The 19,378-nt window shown below is 39.3% G+C and overlaps 1 protein-coding gene across 1 annotated transcript in view; it reads right to left on the bottom strand.

Moving 5' to 3' along the window:
• Positions 1 to 18,529, bottom strand: part of ddx49 (DEAD (Asp-Glu-Ala-Asp) box polypeptide 49) — a 38,348-nt gene extending 19,819 nt beyond the window's left edge. The window contains exons 1-4 of the mRNA XM_028816162.2: positions 18,369 to 18,529; positions 7,452 to 7,575; positions 7,254 to 7,339; positions 1,808 to 1,929 (exon numbers count right to left, since the gene is read on the bottom strand). Coding sequence (XP_028671995.2) covers positions 1,808 to 1,929; positions 7,254 to 7,339; positions 7,452 to 7,575; positions 18,369 to 18,483 — 447 coding nt within the window. The 5' untranslated portion in view covers positions 18,484 to 18,529. The remainder of the gene's footprint in view (positions 1 to 1,807; positions 1,930 to 7,253; positions 7,340 to 7,451; positions 7,576 to 18,368) is intronic.
• Between the last annotated feature and the right edge of the window lie 849 nt (positions 18,530 to 19,378).

The raw sequence follows: 19,378 nt of genomic DNA, 5'->3' as shown, positions 1-19,378 counted from the left end.
TCGTGTCCCAATATATGTGCTAGAATTTTTTATAGATGACATATTACATGATATTATATAACATTCTGAAACAAAGTCTCTTTCTAATAATTTGTAATCAATACTGTGAAGCCTGAAAACCATGAGGACTGATTTAGATCATTTATGTTAAGTAGAATGCCCAGTGGGGTCTGGGTGGTCTCATGGCCTCGGAACCCCTGCAGATTTTGTTTTTTTATTCCAGCCCTCTGGAGTTTTTTTTTTTTCATTGTTTTTTCTGTCCTCCTGGCCATCTGACCTTAATTTACTCTTTGTTACTTACTATTGCCTAGTTTTATTTCTAAATTTTTCATTTTTCTTTATTCATCTTGTAAAGCACTTTGAGCTACATAATTTGTATGAAACATGCTACTGTATATAAATAAATGTTGTTGATCTATCAGCATTATTATTATTGTCTTTCATGGTAAAAAATGGTCTTAACCTCTCAATTGAAATCACCAGATTCTTTTCTACCTAACCTCTGGAAATCATCTTTTTACAATTTAGTTCTTTTGGAACTCTGTGTCCCACTTCATCAGGCCACCAAGTGCCACTATTGACATTTGATCAGTCATCACTTAGTAGAGGACTGAATGACTGTGGACCTCTGAGTTTTTTTCCTATTTACAGTTTGTTAATAGACATGTTTGTCTGTTTTTTTTTTCTAATAAAAATCTAATCAAAACATAAACCAAATCAAATTCAGGGCTGGGAAGGACTGGAGCCTTCAGGCACAAGGCAGGGATTTGCCCTGGACATGGTGCCAATGCATAACGGGACTCACATACACACCCACACAAAGATAATCTCAAATTGTCAATTAACCCAGCATATATATTTTTAAGGATGTGTGGGGACAGAGTAAAATCCACACGAAAAGCATGCATATGCCACAGAATGTATAACAATACAAAACGGTTGCAAGGTCTGAAACCCTAGGCAGTAAGATTAGGCTATCCCACCCTCAAAACAAATACTAACATATCTCAAAACACAGTTTTAAACAGTCGGTTAGGTTTACTTCGTTATGTTGCGTTAAATGCAGTCTTTAGATTTGAGGTTTCTGATCTAAAAACAGAATGGTGTTGATACAGTGTTTTGTATTTAGAGGACAGTTATGAAAGTCTGTTCTCTTGTGTTCTCTCGTGCACTGAACTGTTACTGCAGACATGTTAGAAGTTTCAAAAGAGAAACTCACTTTTTTGCTTGCACACACTTGATTAGTGGATCTTAAGTAATCTTTATTAGCTCATTCAGGTACACTCTTATGCAGCTGCTAAATATAATGTTTTCAAACAATTGTCTTCTGCTGTGAACATCCAGCCTTTCATTCAGGGTAACCTCAGGGCAGGTCAAAAGATTAACTCTTACCTAACTTTGTTTGGCTTAAATGTGTACCTGGTGTCTACTGGAGGAACGTCCACTTCCTGTCATCACAGCAAGCCTGCCCATATTCAACAGTGAATGTCTGGTCATTCTTTGCTCATGTGGTTTCAAAAAGCAATGCTAGTTTACAGAACATCCACATTATCTTTAACAAATAAGCTCTGTTTAGATGCAACTTTTAAAAGAGGGTCTCGGTGTACAAATTAACTCAGGACAATACAATTTTACAGAGAAAACTCCAAATATGAGCTACACAAGATTACACAACCAGGTCTGAATGCCATACCCAGGTCACAGACTTTACAGTGTTGAAAAAATAAAATGCCAATTTGGTTTCACACTACAAATAATCCAGTGAAACCAATATGCTAAAATAAAGAACATTTTGCATTGTGCTTACCAAGAAACGAATGTTTTTAATGCTGAAGGTACTGGAACTTCTAATATGGTCTGCCAGCCGACCTGGAGTTGCAATGACAACATGAGGCTTTCTGGATAGTTCAAGAGCTTGGGCAACCATGTCTATATAAAAAAAAAAAAAAAAAAAAAAAAAAAAAAATCACAACAATTACAAGAGACAAATTTCAATTTGTAGCTTATCAACCTTAATAAAAGGACAAGTACCTGTGTGTATCTTTGTGTTTGTCTAAATGCTATGTCTCTGTTATATGCAATTTGGTATGGGATTTGAAAATGCAGTGCTATTGTGTGATGTGCCATCTGTTGGAGTGAAAAATGCAGTGCATTTTATAACTACTGTAAAAGGTGCTATATAGGCGCCTGACCAGACACAAACTCACACCAGAGGCACGTATAAAAACAAGAATACTTATTTTCTTCACCTGTGGGGCACGTCTTCCCCGTGACCCCCACAGGCACAACACAGTCCCCAGTACACAAATGAAGCACCCAAAACACACTCTTCTTTGGCACTACCACTCCTCCACCTCCTCCTCCTCCAAGCATAGTCCTCCTACTCCCAACTCAGGCCATTGAGTGGTGGTTGCTGGCCCCTTTTATAGTCTACCTGGAAGTGAGGGGTGGTTGACTGTCGTGTTCCAGCAGTACTTCTGGGTGGGGCGAATACACTGCCCATACGGTCTCAGGAGTCCCAGCTGCAGCACCCCCTGGCGGCACCTGCGGGACCCAACAGGGCTGCACCCAACTCCAATTCCCATGGAGCCCTGTGGGAAACTGAGGCACCATTCCAACCCAGGGGGGAGGTATTGCACAGTCCATGGCTGCTCCCCCTGAACATATAATGAAGGGGTGTTCTGGCCGGGCATGGACCCCGGCCGTCTGCCACACTACATATATTATAAAATATATTCCAATAAATGGTGCACTGCAAACATTAATGCTGAAAACGTCCAACAGAGAGCAGCTGCCAGTCGGACAAAAAACAGCTTATTCACCCTAATAAAGTACAAGTGTCTGAGTATCTGTGTGTCCATTCAGTTGCTATGTCTTTTTTATATGCCTTTTAGTGTGGGATTTGTAAAAACAATGCTAATGTTTGTGCTGTACCATCTTTTGGAATGAAAAAATGCAAAGCACTTTATTACTACAGTGATCCCTCGCTATATCGCACTTCGCCTTTCACGGCTTCACTCTATCGCGGATTTTATATGTAAGCATATTTAAATATATATCGCTGATTTTTTGCTGGTTCGCAGATTTCTGCGGACAATGGGTCTTTAAATTTCTGGTACATGCTTCCTCAGTTGGTTTGCCCAGTTGATTTCATACAAGGGACGCTATTGGCAGATGGCTGAGAAGAAACCCAACTTACTTTTCTCTCTCTCTCTTGCGCCGACTTTCTCTGATCCTGACGTAGGGGGATTGAGCAGGGGGGCTGTTCGCACACCTAGACGATACGGAAGCTCGTCTAAAAATGCTGAAAGATTATCTTCACGTTGCTACCTTCTGTGCAGCTGCTTCCTGAAGCGACATGCTGCACGGTGCTTCGCATACTTAAAAGCTCGATGGGCATGTATTGATTTTTGCTTGTTAGTTTTTCTCTCTCTCTCTTTGTCTGCTCCTGACGGAGGGGGTGTGAGCTGCCACCTTCAACAGCTTTGTGCCGCGGTGCTTCGCATAATTAAAAGCCAAACAGCCCTATTGATTTGTTTGCTTTCCTCCGTCTTTCTGACATTCTGTGCTCCTGACGCGCACTCCTTTGAAGAGGAAGATATGTTTGCATTCTTTTAATTGTGAGACGGAACTGTCATCTCTGTCTTATCATGGAGCACAGTTTAAACTTTTGAAAAAGAGACAAATGTTTGTTTGCAGTGTTTGAATAACGTTCCTGTCTCTCTACAACCTCCTGTGTTTCTGCGCAAATCTGTGACCTAAGCATGACAATATAAAAATAACCATATAAACATATGGTTTCTACTTCGCGGATTTTCTTATTTCGCAGGTGGCTCTGGAACGCAACCCCCGCGATGGAGGAGGGATTACTGTACATGCATTACAAAATACATTCCAATAGATGCTGAATTGCAAACTTGGATTTTAATCCATTTTAGATGGCTCCTACAGCAACTTGTCACTGAAATCAACAGTAAAAGTGTAAGAGCTCAGCTTGTACAGATTTGTCTCATGTCTGCTTTATAAAGTATATGTAACCAATAGTAATTTGCTCCCAGCGTCTACGATTATCAGAGCATGGACTCAGTAAGGAGACACAAATGTCATACTGTGATGCTGATCGACACAAATGCAATATGTCCAGATTAGTTAGTAGGAATCTAAATTTTGAATGGTTTGCTCCATTGTATTTCACAGATGCTCATTCTGGTGACTGATTAAGGATGAACCCTCATTCTAATGTTCTGGATACAGTTTCAGGACACTGGTAGATTTGTGATGTGAGTATTTATACTTCTAGAAAAGTTATTTTACTGCTGCTGTAAAAGATGCACCTTAATGGCCTTGAAAGCATACTTCACACTGCCACTGCCATCCTGTAATTTTGGCATCTCGCAGAATGGATCCACAGAATTGGGTTCATATTCTTGCCTTTAAATTAGTGTGAATAAGTAGGAACTGAGACCAGGAGATGTTTTACCAGGGCTGAAGTGTCTAGTACCACACAGTGACCAAGACGTTTTAACGGCTATTCTGAGGAGTTAAACTTGGTTTGGTTGTTTGCTGAAAAACTACACCCTTGTTAACACAGAATGAATTGCACATTATAACTTTTCTCTTTCAGCCATTGGACTCAGCTGTATAACGAAGATATTTTTAAAGTTCTGAACACTCCGTGGGCTAAGTTTATAACTAGTTTTAATTTCACAAAGACGTTTATCGTGTGGTGATTGGTTATGTGGTGAAAGAAAAAGGAAGGATAGGAACTGGGGTTTTGGTAGCCTACGTCAGATAGAGACAGCATGCATGCAATAAAGATAGCCCGCTCAGAAGAACATGCATTGAATTCTGTGTTCGTGTCTCCGACCAGCAGATCACAAACCCAACATTCACACAATATTTAAGTTAAACCTATGCGATAGCTATTCACACATCCAGTTTTTTGGAGCCTCGTCACACCTGCCATAAAGTTCTCTACACTGAACATACAACTGGGGACCCCTTACTGCGAGGGAGCAGCACTACTGCCTCACTACCATGCATGTGTAATACCTGCTTTAATGCATTTCATCATGAAAATGATATCAAGTATTTATCTTAGCATTCTAAATTTTCAGAAAGCAGGAATATCATGAAGTGAAAGGATTCTGTATGGTGATCGCTTAAGACGTGTAGTGATTAACCACTGGGTCGGGGAACGTAACACAAAGCATTTAATGTGCTGCATTAATTTATGACGGGGTAAATTAAGTAATTGATTAAACATTGATTTTAGGAAGAAGTTTAGTTTACGACATTCTACTTTAATTATGAAGTAAACTATGAGAATAAAGTGGAAATGTCGACTTTGATCTCAACATAAACGGCGAGAATAAAGTGGAAATGTTGACTTTGTTCTCGACATATAGTTTGTTTTTTTCTTCCCAGTATAGCTTAGCTTGAAGCAAGGTCCATATTAATGCAGTTTGCCTAAATGATGGTTCAGTTGGTAAAGATGTCATCACCAAGTTGCACTTGTTGTATTTTATTTTAATTTGGTGAATACTGTGTAATGCACCTGGGCTTGAAGTCTTGAAGTAATAGTGCAACTATCAGTAATAATACTATTATTTATTTTATTGTTATTATTTATTAGATTAAATATTATGCAGTTTAATGATGATAAAGTTGTTTAAAAAGTCACTTTAACGTGTCAGTAGACAGAGATTGTTAACATTAACAGAAAGTGTAGTTGGTTTACAAAAAATATTTACTATTTATTCCTTTTCTAAGACATATTCAATGTAATACAACTTTTGACAAGCACTTCTGGATATTTTGCCAAGTCTAAATGCCTCTTTGTATGGTTGAAAATATGTTGTCAAAATTATAGTTTGTTTTTGCAAAATTTGTTCAATAAAAAGGTTCTATATTTTGACTGCATCTGCCATGCAATGTGATACCTTCTCCATTAGTGCCACCCCCTTGAAAACTATCACTTTATGGGGCAATGCAAAACTGTATCAATACTTGTGTGCACATTAAAATGTTTTTTTTTTGTACAATGTACAATACTCTTGACAGTGGAATAGGTTATTCTTAGCCAGTAATTGCAGTGGAAAATGTGGTTAACATCCACTCATGCATGGGGAAAAAAATACCGTCAAATACCGTGAAACCGGGATAATTTAGAAAAATACAGTGATATAGAATTTTGGTCATACCGCCCACCCCTACCTTTACTACACTATTAGCACATAGACATATCTTGCTCAACTGGAAGAATCCTAGCCCACCTCTTTTAAGTCAGCAGTAACTGATGTTATATATTATTTGAAATTGGTAAAAGTCTAATTCTCACTTAGAGTATCTGTTCAAAACTTTTTAAAACCTGGCAGGATCTAAATCAAAACATTTTAGAATAAGCATTTATATTGGGGGAAAGGATTCTCTTTCCTCGTTTCTACTCTTAAAGTCTTGCTCTGGCTATTGGCCTTCCTCTCTTTCTCTTGGATGAGGTTTGAACTGAATTTAGTTTTGATAAGTTTGACTTTATTTTATGGAATGTTACTTGCTTTTAATAAATACAATTTAAAAAAAACAGGCTGGACTTATTGTTGATACACAGCTTCCTCCAAAGCAGTTGTTCTTGTTCTAACTATAATACAGCTGGGGTACAAAGACTTCAGTGTTCTGAACCTGAAATACAATTTTAACAATTGTTATCTGGGTTTTAACTATGTGCCCTGGTTATGGCCAATTGTCTCACACTTTCAATGGTTTTAAGTATCCTTAGGGGTGAAAGTCATTTTTTTCTTGTCATTCTTCAGCATATACATCATCATGTCCTTCAGCCCCCCAACCTCCACTGCAAATACTATGAAATTCATAAGCTCGCCACACTCTGCCTTACATTTAGCGTGTAACTTCAAAATTGCTGCATTCAAATTAGGAAGGAAATGCTAAAAGAGCTTGCTTTTCAAATGGTGTGGATGATGTAGCAGTCATAAAGTCGATGTGCTAAAAATCAGGAAAACTGCCTTTATGATCACAAGTATGAGCATACAGTTTGCAGAGTGAAACCATACATCATAACCCTAATATCACCCAACCATGTTGCTCTAACCTGAAAAATTATTATATATCTTACATTTCTAAACATTAACAAAAACATTTGTTTATGCACTCAGTACAGTTGATTTGGATTCAGGAAAACAAGCATCAACCATTTCTAAGGGGTAGTGAAGTAGTAGAAAACAGGTCTAAATACTCACCCATTCCTCCTACAATAATGCAATCCTTTAACCCAATTGGTCTTCCCAGTACCCGGAATTGCTCTGCAATCTGATAAGCCAGCTCCCTGGAATCACATTAACAGGAATCACTGATTCTGGACTGGGCTAAAATGTGACAATTATCAAATGTCTGCAATTCCATAAGGGTTACACTCCACCAGAACAGGAGGCACTAACCTTGTTGGTGTAAGAACTAGGCAGAATATGCCGTATGGATCCTCAGAAAGCTTTTGAAGGATAGGCAGCACAAAGGCAGCTGTTTTGCCACTTCCGGTCTTCGCACAACCCATGCAGTCCCGGCCTTTAAAAGATGGATTCTCACAGTAAACAAATATGACCTACAGCAAGTTGACTCATTCCAAACTAGAACAAAATGTCATATTCTTGAAGAATAATTAAAAGAGACTTAACAAATATCTCTAAATTAATACAACACACATTTTAGAAATTGAAATTGCAACTGTAATTTCAATTCTGTGGAAAAATGAATATTTGGAATCTATAATTTGCTACACAGTATTTTTGCTTTTGGTACTATTTAGTAACTCAGTGTCAAAAACTTTATTCACATTAACACTCCTTTAAAATGTAATGTATTCATGGAACTACTTTGAAATTAAGATTTAATTAGCTTTCAAAGCAGAGTGTACAGAGAAAAAGATGGTGATCACAGAATGTTAAAAATTATACAGTATTCAGATATTTTAGATTACTCCTAAAAGTCTCAATGGATTCTAACTCAAAAATATCACAATGTTGTGATTGGCCCTGTAACAGAGGAGCAGCAAAATAAAGAAACTTCACTTCATAACAACTATTTCCTAGATTAATAAAAACACCATTGAGCTACACAGTTGCCAGACATGGGAGAAAGAAAAATGAAAACAATACAGCATTGCAGTATTCTTCTGCCACAATGCAGTATGTTAGTGTATAGGTTATCTCTGGGACAAAATGAACATTTGCAGTGCTCCATATGTAGCTATTAAAAAACAATGCATTTATGTGCATAGCAAAATGCATTCCAACAGATGGTGCACCACTAATGGTGACACATATGTAGAGTCCTGAAACAAATCAACTGAAATCATATGGCACATTTAGCTACAATCTTTTCCCTTGTTCTTATGGATGTGACACAAGAAGATTTCTTATTCTTTTGCATGTTTGTCACACAAAATGTTTCTGATCATCAAACACATTTAACCATTAGTCAAATATAACACAAGTAAACACAAAATGCAGTTTGTAAATGGTGGTTTTTATTATTTAGGGAGAAAAAAAAATCCAAACCTACATGGCCCTGTGTGAAAAAGTAATTGCCCCCTGAACCTAATTACTGGTTGGGCCACCCTTAGCAGCAATAACTGCAATCAAGCGTTTGCGATAACTTGCAATGAGTCTTTTACAGCGCTCTAGAGGAATTTTGGCCCACTCATCTTTGCAAAATTGTTGTAATTCAGCTTTATTTGAGGGTTTTCTAGCATGAACCGCCTTTTTAAGGTCATGCCATAGCATCTCAATTGGATTCAGGTCAGGACTTTGACTAGGCCACTCCAAAGTCTTCATTTTGTTTTTCTTCAGCCATTCAGAGGTGGATTTGCTGGTGTGTTTTGGGTCATTGTCCTGTTGCAGCACCCAAGATCGCTTCAGCTTGAGTTGACGAACAGATGGCCGGACATTCTCCTTCAGGATTTTTTGGTAGACAGTAGAATTCATGGTTCCATCTATCACAGCAAGCCTTCCAGGTCCTGAAGCAGCAAAACAACCCCAGACCATCACACTACCACCACCATATTTTACTGTTGGTATGATGTTCTTTTTCTGAAATGCTGTGTTCCTTTTACGCCAGATGTAACGGGACATTTGCCTTCCAAAAAGTTCAACTTTTGACTCATCAGTCCACAAGGTATTTTCCCAAAAGTCTTGGCAATCATTGAGATGTTTCTTAGCAAAATTGAGACGAGCCCTAATGTTCTTTTTGCTTAACAGTGGTTTGCGTCTTGGAAATCTGCCATGCAGGCCGTTTTTTGCCCAGTCTCTTTCTTATGGTGGAGTCGTGAACACTGACCTTAATTGAGGCAAGTGAGGCCTGCAGTTCTTTAGACGTTGTCCTGGGGTCTTTTGTGACCTCTCGGATGAGTCGTCTCTGCGCTCTTGGGGTAATTTTGGTCGGCCGGCCACTCCTGGGAAGGTTCACCACTGTTCCATGTTTTTGCCATTTGTGGATAATGGCTCTCACTGTGGTTCGCTGGAGTCCCAAAGCTTTAGAAATGGCTTTATAACCTTTACCAGACTGATAGATCTCAATTACTTCTGTTCTCATTTGTTCCTGAATTTCTTTGGATCTTGGCATGATGTCTAGCTTTTGAGGTGCTTTTGGTCTACTTCTCTGTGTCAGGCAGCTCCTATTTAAGTGATTTCTTGATTGAAACAGGTGTGGCAGTAATCAGGCCTGGGGGTGGCTACGGAAATTGAACTCAGGTGTGATACACCACAGTTAGGTTATTTTTTAACAAGGGGGCAATTACTTTTTCACACAGGGCCATGTAGGTGTGGATTTTTTTTCTCCCTAAATAATAAACACCATCATTTAAAAACTGCATTTTGTGTTTACTTGTGTTATATTTGACTAATGGTTAAATGTGTTTGATGATCAGAAACATTTTGTGTGACAAATATGCAAAAGAATAAGAAATCAGGAAGGGGGCAAATAGTTTTTCACACCACTGTAATGTAGTTTCTGTCTTCTGTTGTCCATTTATTGAATGGCACTTTTAATTAATGTTTGTGCATTTTCGCCATGTTACATAATACTGCATTTAAATAATTCTACCCATGTTATGATATTGGACATCCTTATGTTGCACAGATGGAAAGTATATTTTGCTAGTATTATTTAAGCAGTATTTATTTTCCAGTTACTAAATAGAAAATGTTACAAAATAAATTGAGTATGTTCACATAGTAGGATAAATTGTGTAGCAAATGATGACATCCCTCTTTGTCAACCCAATGCTGAAATACCCATCCTGCCTGCCACAAGAGAAACTGGTGCCCTGAAATTATGCTCAGCTTTATAGACTGTACTCCAAACAATATCCTTATGTTTCCCTTATGTTCAAAGGTGCTCTGAAAAGTTCTGATCATGCTAACACGGGAGGGAGAGTGTTTTGGATCCCATGAAATTTTGATCATGTCTAAGCGTGTAGTTTCATTTTGTGCAATCTATGAAACTGACATTTTTCTACAAATACTATAATTAGTGTCAAGGGAAGTGGAGGCTGAAGTTTTAAAATTGGGTTTATTTGGTATTTTCCAGTACCAGTATACCGTGCAACCATTTACAGAGTACAGTATAATTCAAACACAAATGAGTACAACTACAGTTGAACCTCTGGTCACGAACATTTCCGAACACGTACAAATCGGGTTACGATCAAAAAAGTTTGCCAACATTTTGCATCTGTTCACAACCACACGCTCTGGTGGGGAGCAAAAACACTGTTCCCTACGCGTGTTCGTATGCGCCAATGACTTCCCATTCTCCGTTTCCCATTTTCTTTTGTTTGCGTATACATGGCCTAACAAAGCAGCTGATGTTGCAAAAAGGAGTTACAATGTTAACCAAGCAGAAGCCTCAAGTGCTGGAAGATGCGGAAAAACTGTTGCTAATGTGGTTGAACGAGAAGCAACTTGCAGGGGATAGCGTAAGCGAGCCGATCATATGCGAGAAAGCCAGGAAGATTCATGGCGATTTGCTGAAAAAAAATCCATCTTTGAGTGGTGAAGGTGAGGAATTTAAAGCCAGTAGAGGATGGTTTGAAAAGTTTTGCAAGAAAAGTGGCATTTAATTTTTGTTTCTCTATGCTTAAAACTCATTAAAAAATGAGCGGCTTGTAAAAGGGTCTAGCGCGAACTCTTACAATGTTAGTTTTCTCTGTTGTTCGAGGTTTTCTCAGTGTTATTCAATGTTTTTACATTTAGTTTACTATTACACTGTGCATTCTATGGTATAATTAACTATTTTTGTGCTTAAAAAAAATATATATTTATATACAGTTAGTACGGTCTGGAACGGATTAATTGTATTTACATACAATCTTATGGGAAAATTACGTTCGGGTTGCGTCCAGAATTTTGGAACGAATTACGGTCGTGACCAGAGGTGCCACTGTACTTGTAGTCAGGAATGCAATACATACATCCATTTACCATTTAAAAAAGAAAAAAAAACAAAGCTGAATCATCTAAAAACTCAGCTGACAAAACCTTAAGTCATATGCCTTCTTAAAATGCACAGAAGCATACTGAAAAATGAGAATGCACAGAAACGTTCTCAAACTGAAAAGCTATAGAACAGCTGAAAATAAAACATAAAGCCTAGGTTACCATATTGAAACCACTGACATAGTTTGATGGATGCTAATTATCAGGCAGGTGTGAGACTGTGACAGGAAATTACTTTCTCCTTTGCAGTCCCCAATTTGGAAAGAAACACCTGAAATTATGACAGAAAATTAATGACACTGATCGCCTGAGAATAACTGTAGAACGGGGGCACCGAGAATCATAAGCTGCCCAATATGTGGCAGCACAATAAAGGATGGGTGACCAAACTTACTGATTTAATGATTTATTTTTAATTAACTTCAACCTTTAGTATTTTCTGTCCTTTCTGTTATTTGGTATTACATTACTATTATTGCGAAAAACTAAATTATTCCATTTTTAATGCAATATGATGTTGTCAGAGCAAAAACATCCCCCCCCCCCCCCCCCCCAATACAGCAACCTAAAGTTGAAATTATAGCCCAAACTAAATAAGCAAAGAAACATTGATATAGAATCTTTCTACACTGATCAGTACCTCAGAGACTCTTTATGCACTCATTATGTTGAACATTCGCTCTCTTGGCACTAAAGCTGTTTTGGTAAATGATATTTTATTAAGTACAAAATCTGATCTGTGTCTTCTCACTGAAACCTGGCTTAGTAAATGTGATACTGTCCCCCTAGCTGAGGCGTCACCAGATGGCTACTCGTTCCTTCATAAGTCTAGAGATTTTGGTAGAGGAGGAGGCCTTGGAATAATTCATTGTAACAAAATGCAAATCACTTCTAAAAATTTAGGCAACTTTACATCCTTTGAGGCATTCATTTTAAATATTAAAACAGATTCCAACACAATTAAAGTGCTAGTCTACAGACCACCAGGGCCTTATTCATTGTTCATGACTGAATTTAGCAACCTTCTATCTGATTTGGTTATCAATTATGATCACGTAGTACTGGTGGGGGATTTTAATGTACACATTGATGTGGAAACTAACAGTCTTAGCAAATGTTTTACTTATTTGTTAAATTCAGTAGGATTTTGTCAGATTGTCAAAGGTCCAACTCATAATCATAACCAAACATTAGTTTTAATTATAACTTACAAAGTTGAAATTCAAAATTTAAATATCACTCCATTAAATGAAGTTATTTCCGATCACTACTTAATTACATTTGATTTAGTCCTGCCCTTATCAACACACTCCCAGATTAAAACAAAGACAATGCGACAACTAGATTGTAATTCTGCTTCAAAATTTATAGATACTTTGAGTAAGTCAAGTATAATTGTGGAAAACAATTTAGATCAGCTAACATCACATTATAATGTGACCTTGAGAGATGCTCTTGACACAGTGGCTCCCTTTAAAACAAAAGTGATCAAAGCACATAGAAACTCTCCCTGGCTTAATGAAAACACTCGAGCTCTTAAATTAGAGTGTCAAAAACTGGAGCGCAGATGGAGAACAACAAAGCTACATGTCTTTCAAATTGCATGGACAGAGTGTTAATAAATATAAAAAAGCCTTCTTTAAAGCTCGCTCAGAATACTATTCTACATTAATAGATAACAATAATAAAAATCCTCAGGGACTGTTTAGAACAGTGGCTAAATTAACACATGGAAATTCAGATCAACTGTGCAAAATACCAACAGATATTAGCAGTACAGACTTTATGAACTTCTTCAATGAGAAAATTAAAAATATAAGATCCCAGATCTCTGCATCACACAACAAACCAAATACCAGCTTAGCAGACCCTGTCTCACATTGCATTCAGCACTTTAGTAATTTTAATCCTGTAACTGAGCAGGAAGTCTTAACTTTAATTTCTAAAATGAAGCCCACTACTTGTTCCCTAGATCCAGTGCCAACAAAACTAGTAAAAAAGTGCAATAAATGTTCTTGCAGTGCCCATTCTAAACATTATCAGTAGTTCATTATTGCATGGCACAGTACATGATGCACTAAAAGTGTCTGTCATTAAACCATTACTTAAAAAGTCAGACCTAGACCCACACATACTAAATAATTCTAGGCCTATTTCAAATCTACCGTTTCTCTCTAAAATACTAGAAAAAGTAGTCGTCAATCAGCTTCAGTCACACCTTACGCATTACAATTTATTCGAGAAATTCCAATCTCCTTTTCGCACTGGTCATAGTACGGAAACGGCACTAACGCGGGTTATAAATGACATTCTGATATCCTCTGATGAAGGAAACTCCACTGTAATTATGTTGTTGGACTTAAGTGCTGCATTTGACACCATAGACCATTCTATTTTACTACACAGGCTAGAAAATGATGTTGGGCTTACAGGCACCGTGCTCACTTGGTTTAGTTCTTATTTATCAAATCGATTCCAATATGTACAGAAATGTGCTGACAATACTCCATCATTACAGTAATCCCTCCTCCATCGCGGGGGTTGCGTTCCAGAGCCACCCGCGAAATAGGAAAATCCGCGAAGTAGAAACCATATGTTTATATGGTTATTTTTATATTGTCATGCTTGGGTCACAGATTTGCGCAGAAACACAGGAGGTTGTAGAGAGACAGGAACGTTATTCAAACACTGCAAACAAACATTTGTCTCTTTTTCAAAAGTTTAAACTGTGCTCCATGACAAGACAGAGATGACAGTTCTGTCTCACAATTAAAAGAATGCAAACATATCTTCCTTTTCAAAGGAGTGCAAAGCAAGCAGTCAAAAAAAAAATCAATACGGCTTTTTGGCTTTTAAGTATACGAAGCACCGCCGGTACAAAGCTGTTGAAGGCGGCAGCTCACACCCCCTCCGTCAGGAGCAGACAGAGAGAGAGAGAGATAGAGAGCCACAGAAAAACAAAGTCAAAAATCAATACGTGCCCTTTGAGCTTTTAAGTATGCGAAGCAACGTGCAGCATGTCCTTCAGGAAGCAGCTGCACACAGCCCCCCTGCTCACACCCCCCTACGTCAGCGCAAGAGAGAGAGAGAGAGAAAGTAAGTTGGGTAGCTTCTCAGCCATCTGCCAATAGCGTCCCTTGTATGAAATCAACTGGGTAAACCAACTGAGGAAGCATGTACCAGAAATTAAAAGACCTATTGTCCGCAGAAACCCGCAAAGCAGCGAAAAATCCGCGATATATATTTAAATATGCTTACATATAAAATCCGCGATGGAGTGAAGCCGCGAAAGGCGAAGCGCGATATAGCGAGGGATCACTGTATACACAGAAGTTCAATATGGTGTCCCGCAGGGCTCAGTACTGGGACCTTTACTGTTTTCACTTTACATGCTTCCACTGGGATCTATCATTAGGAAACATAATGTTAATTTTCACTCGTATGCAGATCACACCCAGTTATACCTTTTATTTAAATCAGATGAAGTTTATCCGATGTTGTCTTTAATTAGTTGTGTTAGCGATTTAAAGGAGTGGATGAATGAGAACTACTTGTCGTTAAATACAGATAAAACAGAGATGTTAATTGTTGGAGGGAATGACGCTGATCATAGCAATATTTTGTCATCATTTAACTCAGTTGGAATCCCAATTAATTTTACTGAATCAGCCCGCAATCTAGGAGTTATCTTTGACTCTAGCATGTCATTTAAAGCGCATATTACAAAGTTGTCCAAAACATGCTTCTTCCATCTTAAAAATATTAGGAAATTAAGGCGCTTTCTAAATAAACAGGATTCTGAGAAATTAATTCATGCATTTATCTCTAGTAGGATTGACTACTGCAATGCGGTGTTCACTGAATGTTCAAACTGTTCTTTATACAGCCCCCAGTTAATACAAAATGCGGCTGCAAGAATTATTACAAGAACAAGCAAATACGAACACGTAACTCAGGTTCTTAAATCCTTACACTGGCTCCCGGTTAAGTTTAGGGCAGATTTCAAAATCCTTCTTTTAACATATAAAGCATTAAATGGCCGAGGTCCGGCTTACTTGTCTGAACTTATCATGACTTACAAACCAGAGCGCACATTAAGATCTCAAGATGCTGGTCTGCTTATGGTTTCAAGGATTAATAAAATAACAATGGGAGGTTGAGCTTTTAGTTACAGGGCCCCTAAACTGTGGAATGGTCTGCCTGCTACTATAAGAGATGCCCCTTCGGTCTCAGCTTTTAAATCCCGGCTGAAGACTCACTACTTCAGTTTAGCAGATCCTGACTAGAGCTGCTGATTAACTGTACATACTGCATCTCTGTTGTTAGTCATTAGCACTAAAACATAAGTAACATGATAGTTAGATTAGATACTAACACTCACCTATTCTGTTTCTCTTCTCGGTACTCAAATGTGGCACTTGGTGCCACGGCCCACCTGCCAAGTTGTTTTGCCTGCCTAAGGTAAAGTCATCCCTGATGGAGGATCGCAGGAATCGTGAGAGAGGGGTCCTTTCATCGGATTGGCTGGCCGAACACTGTTTCAGCCGTGGAATGGCCAAATGGGGGAGGCAGCTTGATGGATGAGGTCTCCAGGAGTCTAAAATTATCCAAATCTTATTATGTGATATCATCTACTGTTAAATTCTGCTCCGTACTTCTAAAAAATTTTAATTTTTTTTTTTATAGAGGATTTGTTCTGTTCTGTGTATTGTATTGTATTGACCCCCTTCTTTTGACACCCACTGCACGCCCAACCTACCTGGAAAGGGGTCTCTCTTTGAACAGCCTTTCCCAAGGTTTCTTCCATTTTTCCCTACTAGGTTTTTTTGGGAGTTTTTCCTTGTCTTCTTAGAGAGTCAAGGCTGGGGGGCTGTCAAGAGGCAGAGCCTGTTAAAGCCCATTGTGGCACTTCCTGTGTGATTTTGGGCTATACAAAAATATATGTTTGTATTGTATTGTATGTTTTAAATAGTGCTTTTTAGTGTCATAGTTTGGTTCAGAATATGGTCACTTTGTAGTTCCTTATGCTTTACAAATCTGAACTGTGTGGTATCACAGTGGTTAGCCATGCCACCTTGTACCACACCCTGAGCTGGCACAATTATAAACTACCGATTCCCAGCGCAGCAGCAACAACAAGAAAAACAAATATTACAGAAATGCAAGTCCAATTCTAGTTTCCTACTATCCACTTCACAACTACAGAACACACCCAGAGAATTAAATGAAAGAATGGAAAATAAATCATTGTTGGAAGTCAAAAACACAAACTATTCTCACTCTGCAGTGCACACTCCTCAATCTAAACTTAATACAAGGCAATTTACATTAAACAACTAATGTCTCAACACCAATTAACAGTGACTTGCAAGCAAGGAAAAAAATGCCATGAAAAAGTCTATTAAAAGTTCATAAGAATTTTAGCTTTCACTGAATCAGCAGGCTTGATGACCAAAACATGTCAAGTTCAAAAGAAGCCAGGCCATATCTTCATCACACCAACAAGCTCTTTCCTAAATTCAACAAAATAAATCAAAAAGGATCTGCTATGCTGTTCGGGACACTCTTTGGGATTTCTTTGTTTCTCCTTTTACTTTTAGGAACCCGAGTTCACCTGTTAGCATCATGTAAAGGGAGGAGTTTCTACTGTAATAGATGGCCTTGCACAGCTTTCTTCTGGTGCTGTTAAAAACCTTTTTCTTATTTACCACCTCTGTTTATCTCTTTTCTTCCAACATGGTCCGTCCACCATTTCTTATTGTACTCCCTTCTACATACACTACTTGTATGCTAATTTGCTCATTCTGGGCTTCTTCTACGCAGAGCCATATCTGCTAGGTTACATTCCTAAAGAACCTCACAGATACGGACAGCATAGATACTGAAGCATTGATCCTTTAGGAAAAACATTTAAGGTTCCAGAAGGACGCTGGCTCTGGGGGAGATGGGGTCGTGTGGACAAGCGGTTTCCTCTTCCACCCCCAAAATGGAAGTTCGGCAATGATCCTTCCTCAGCGGTCACTGGGCTGTATTACAAACAAGTTTGAAGGTAGGCAAACTCATTTTTTTCAGGCAGTAGTCATCCCCTTTTAGGCTGCAGATTTAAGTTTCTAAAGGTAAAAACCAACACATTGAAGAACTCTTTTTATTCCCAAAGCTATAAGCATGCTGACTTCTGTTACTTGTTGGGATCCTGCTGAATTCTGAATTATTATTTAGTGTACTGCTAAAAGTAATTACTTTTCTTTGTACTACTCTTGAGTGTGTGTGTGTACTTATGATAACACTAGTTGTCAGCTGTACTGCCTCGGCTTATTTTCTTGTATCTGTGCATCAATCAATGCCTTATATCTGGTACTTTCCTTGTTGAAAACGAATTTACTTTCGGGATAATAAAGCCTAACTTCACAATTCACGAACAACTACTTTTTACATAAACATAATGCGACATATTTATCAAAGTATTGTAAACAAATTTTAGATGTTAAAGGACAGACCTGAAACTAAAGACACGGAGAAATAAAACTTCATTGTCATCCCAAATTCCTTCTACAGCCTCGTACTTGGTAGGACGTAAATGCCATCGTAACACCGAGTACCGAGCGAGAGCAGATGATTTCTGTCATACTGACCAACAAGTGCACACTGTGCCACTTCTACCAGCCTGTGTCTCTCTGGAGTCTTTCGGTCTTTGGCGCTCACTCCACTAACTATGCGCCTTGAGCATGGGAAAGGCGCTATATAAATAAAATGTATTATTATTACTCTCTCAAGTGCTCTCCAGCTCCGTCTACGAAGGGACCATAACTCGTCTTTTTCATTGTCGAGCCCAGCCAGTCAGAAAATAAGTGTACGCGATCTCACCTTGCAAAATAGCCGGTACACAGTTTTCCTGGACTGGAGTAGCTTTGTTGATACCCATCTGTCGGCATTGTGCCACGAGCCATTCCGAGATACCGAGAGACGTAATGTCAGCCATAACCCGTAGCCGCGTGAAAAGAAAAATGTGCGTCGCGAAACTGTGACGTCACTCCAGCGACAGGCCCCTATCCATCCATCCATCCATTGTCTCCCGCTTATCCGAGGTCGGGTCGCGGGGGCAGCAGCTTGAGCAGAGATGCCCAGACTTCCCTCTCCCCGGCCACTTCTTCTAGCTCTTCCGGGAGAATCCCAAGGCGTTCCCAGGCCAGTCGAGAGACATAGTCCCTCCAGCGTGTCCTGGGTCTTCCCCGGGGCCTCCTCCCGGTTGGACGTGCCTGGAACACCTCACCAGGGAGGCGTCCAGGAGGCATCCTGATCAGATGCCCGAGCCACCTCATCTGACTCCTCTCGATGCGGAGGAGCAGCGGCTCTACTCTGAGCCCCTCCCGGATGACTGAGCTTCTTACCCTATCTTTAAGGGAAAGCCCAGACACCCTGCGGAGGAAACTCATTTCAGCCGCTTGTATTCGCGATCTCGTTCTTTCGGTCACTATCCATAGCTCATGACCATAGGTGAGGGTAGGAACATAGATCGACTGGTAAATTGAGAGCTTCGCCTTGCGGCTCAGCTCCTTTTTCACCACGACAGACCGATGCAACGCCCGCATTACTGCGGATGCCGCACCGATCCGCCTGTCGATCTCACGCTCCATTCTTCCCTCACTCGTGAACAAGACCCCGAGATACTTGAACTCCTCCACTTGGGGCAGGATCTCGCTACCAACCCTGAGAGGGCACTCCACCCTTTTCCGGTTGAGGACCATGGTCTCGGATTTGGAGGTGCTGATTCTCATCCCAGCCGCTTCACACTCGGCTGCGAACCGATCCAGAGAGAGCTGAAGATCACGGCCTGATGAAGCAAACAGGACAACATCATCTGCAAAAAGCAGTGA

Source organism: Erpetoichthys calabaricus, chromosome 12 (assembly GCF_900747795.2).
Source record: "Erpetoichthys calabaricus chromosome 12, fErpCal1.3, whole genome shotgun sequence".
NCBI lineage: Eukaryota > Metazoa > Chordata > Cladistia > Polypteriformes > Polypteridae > Erpetoichthys > Erpetoichthys calabaricus.
The sequence above is the reverse complement of the archived record's forward strand: the minus strand, read 5'-3'. Positions and strand labels throughout refer to the sequence as shown.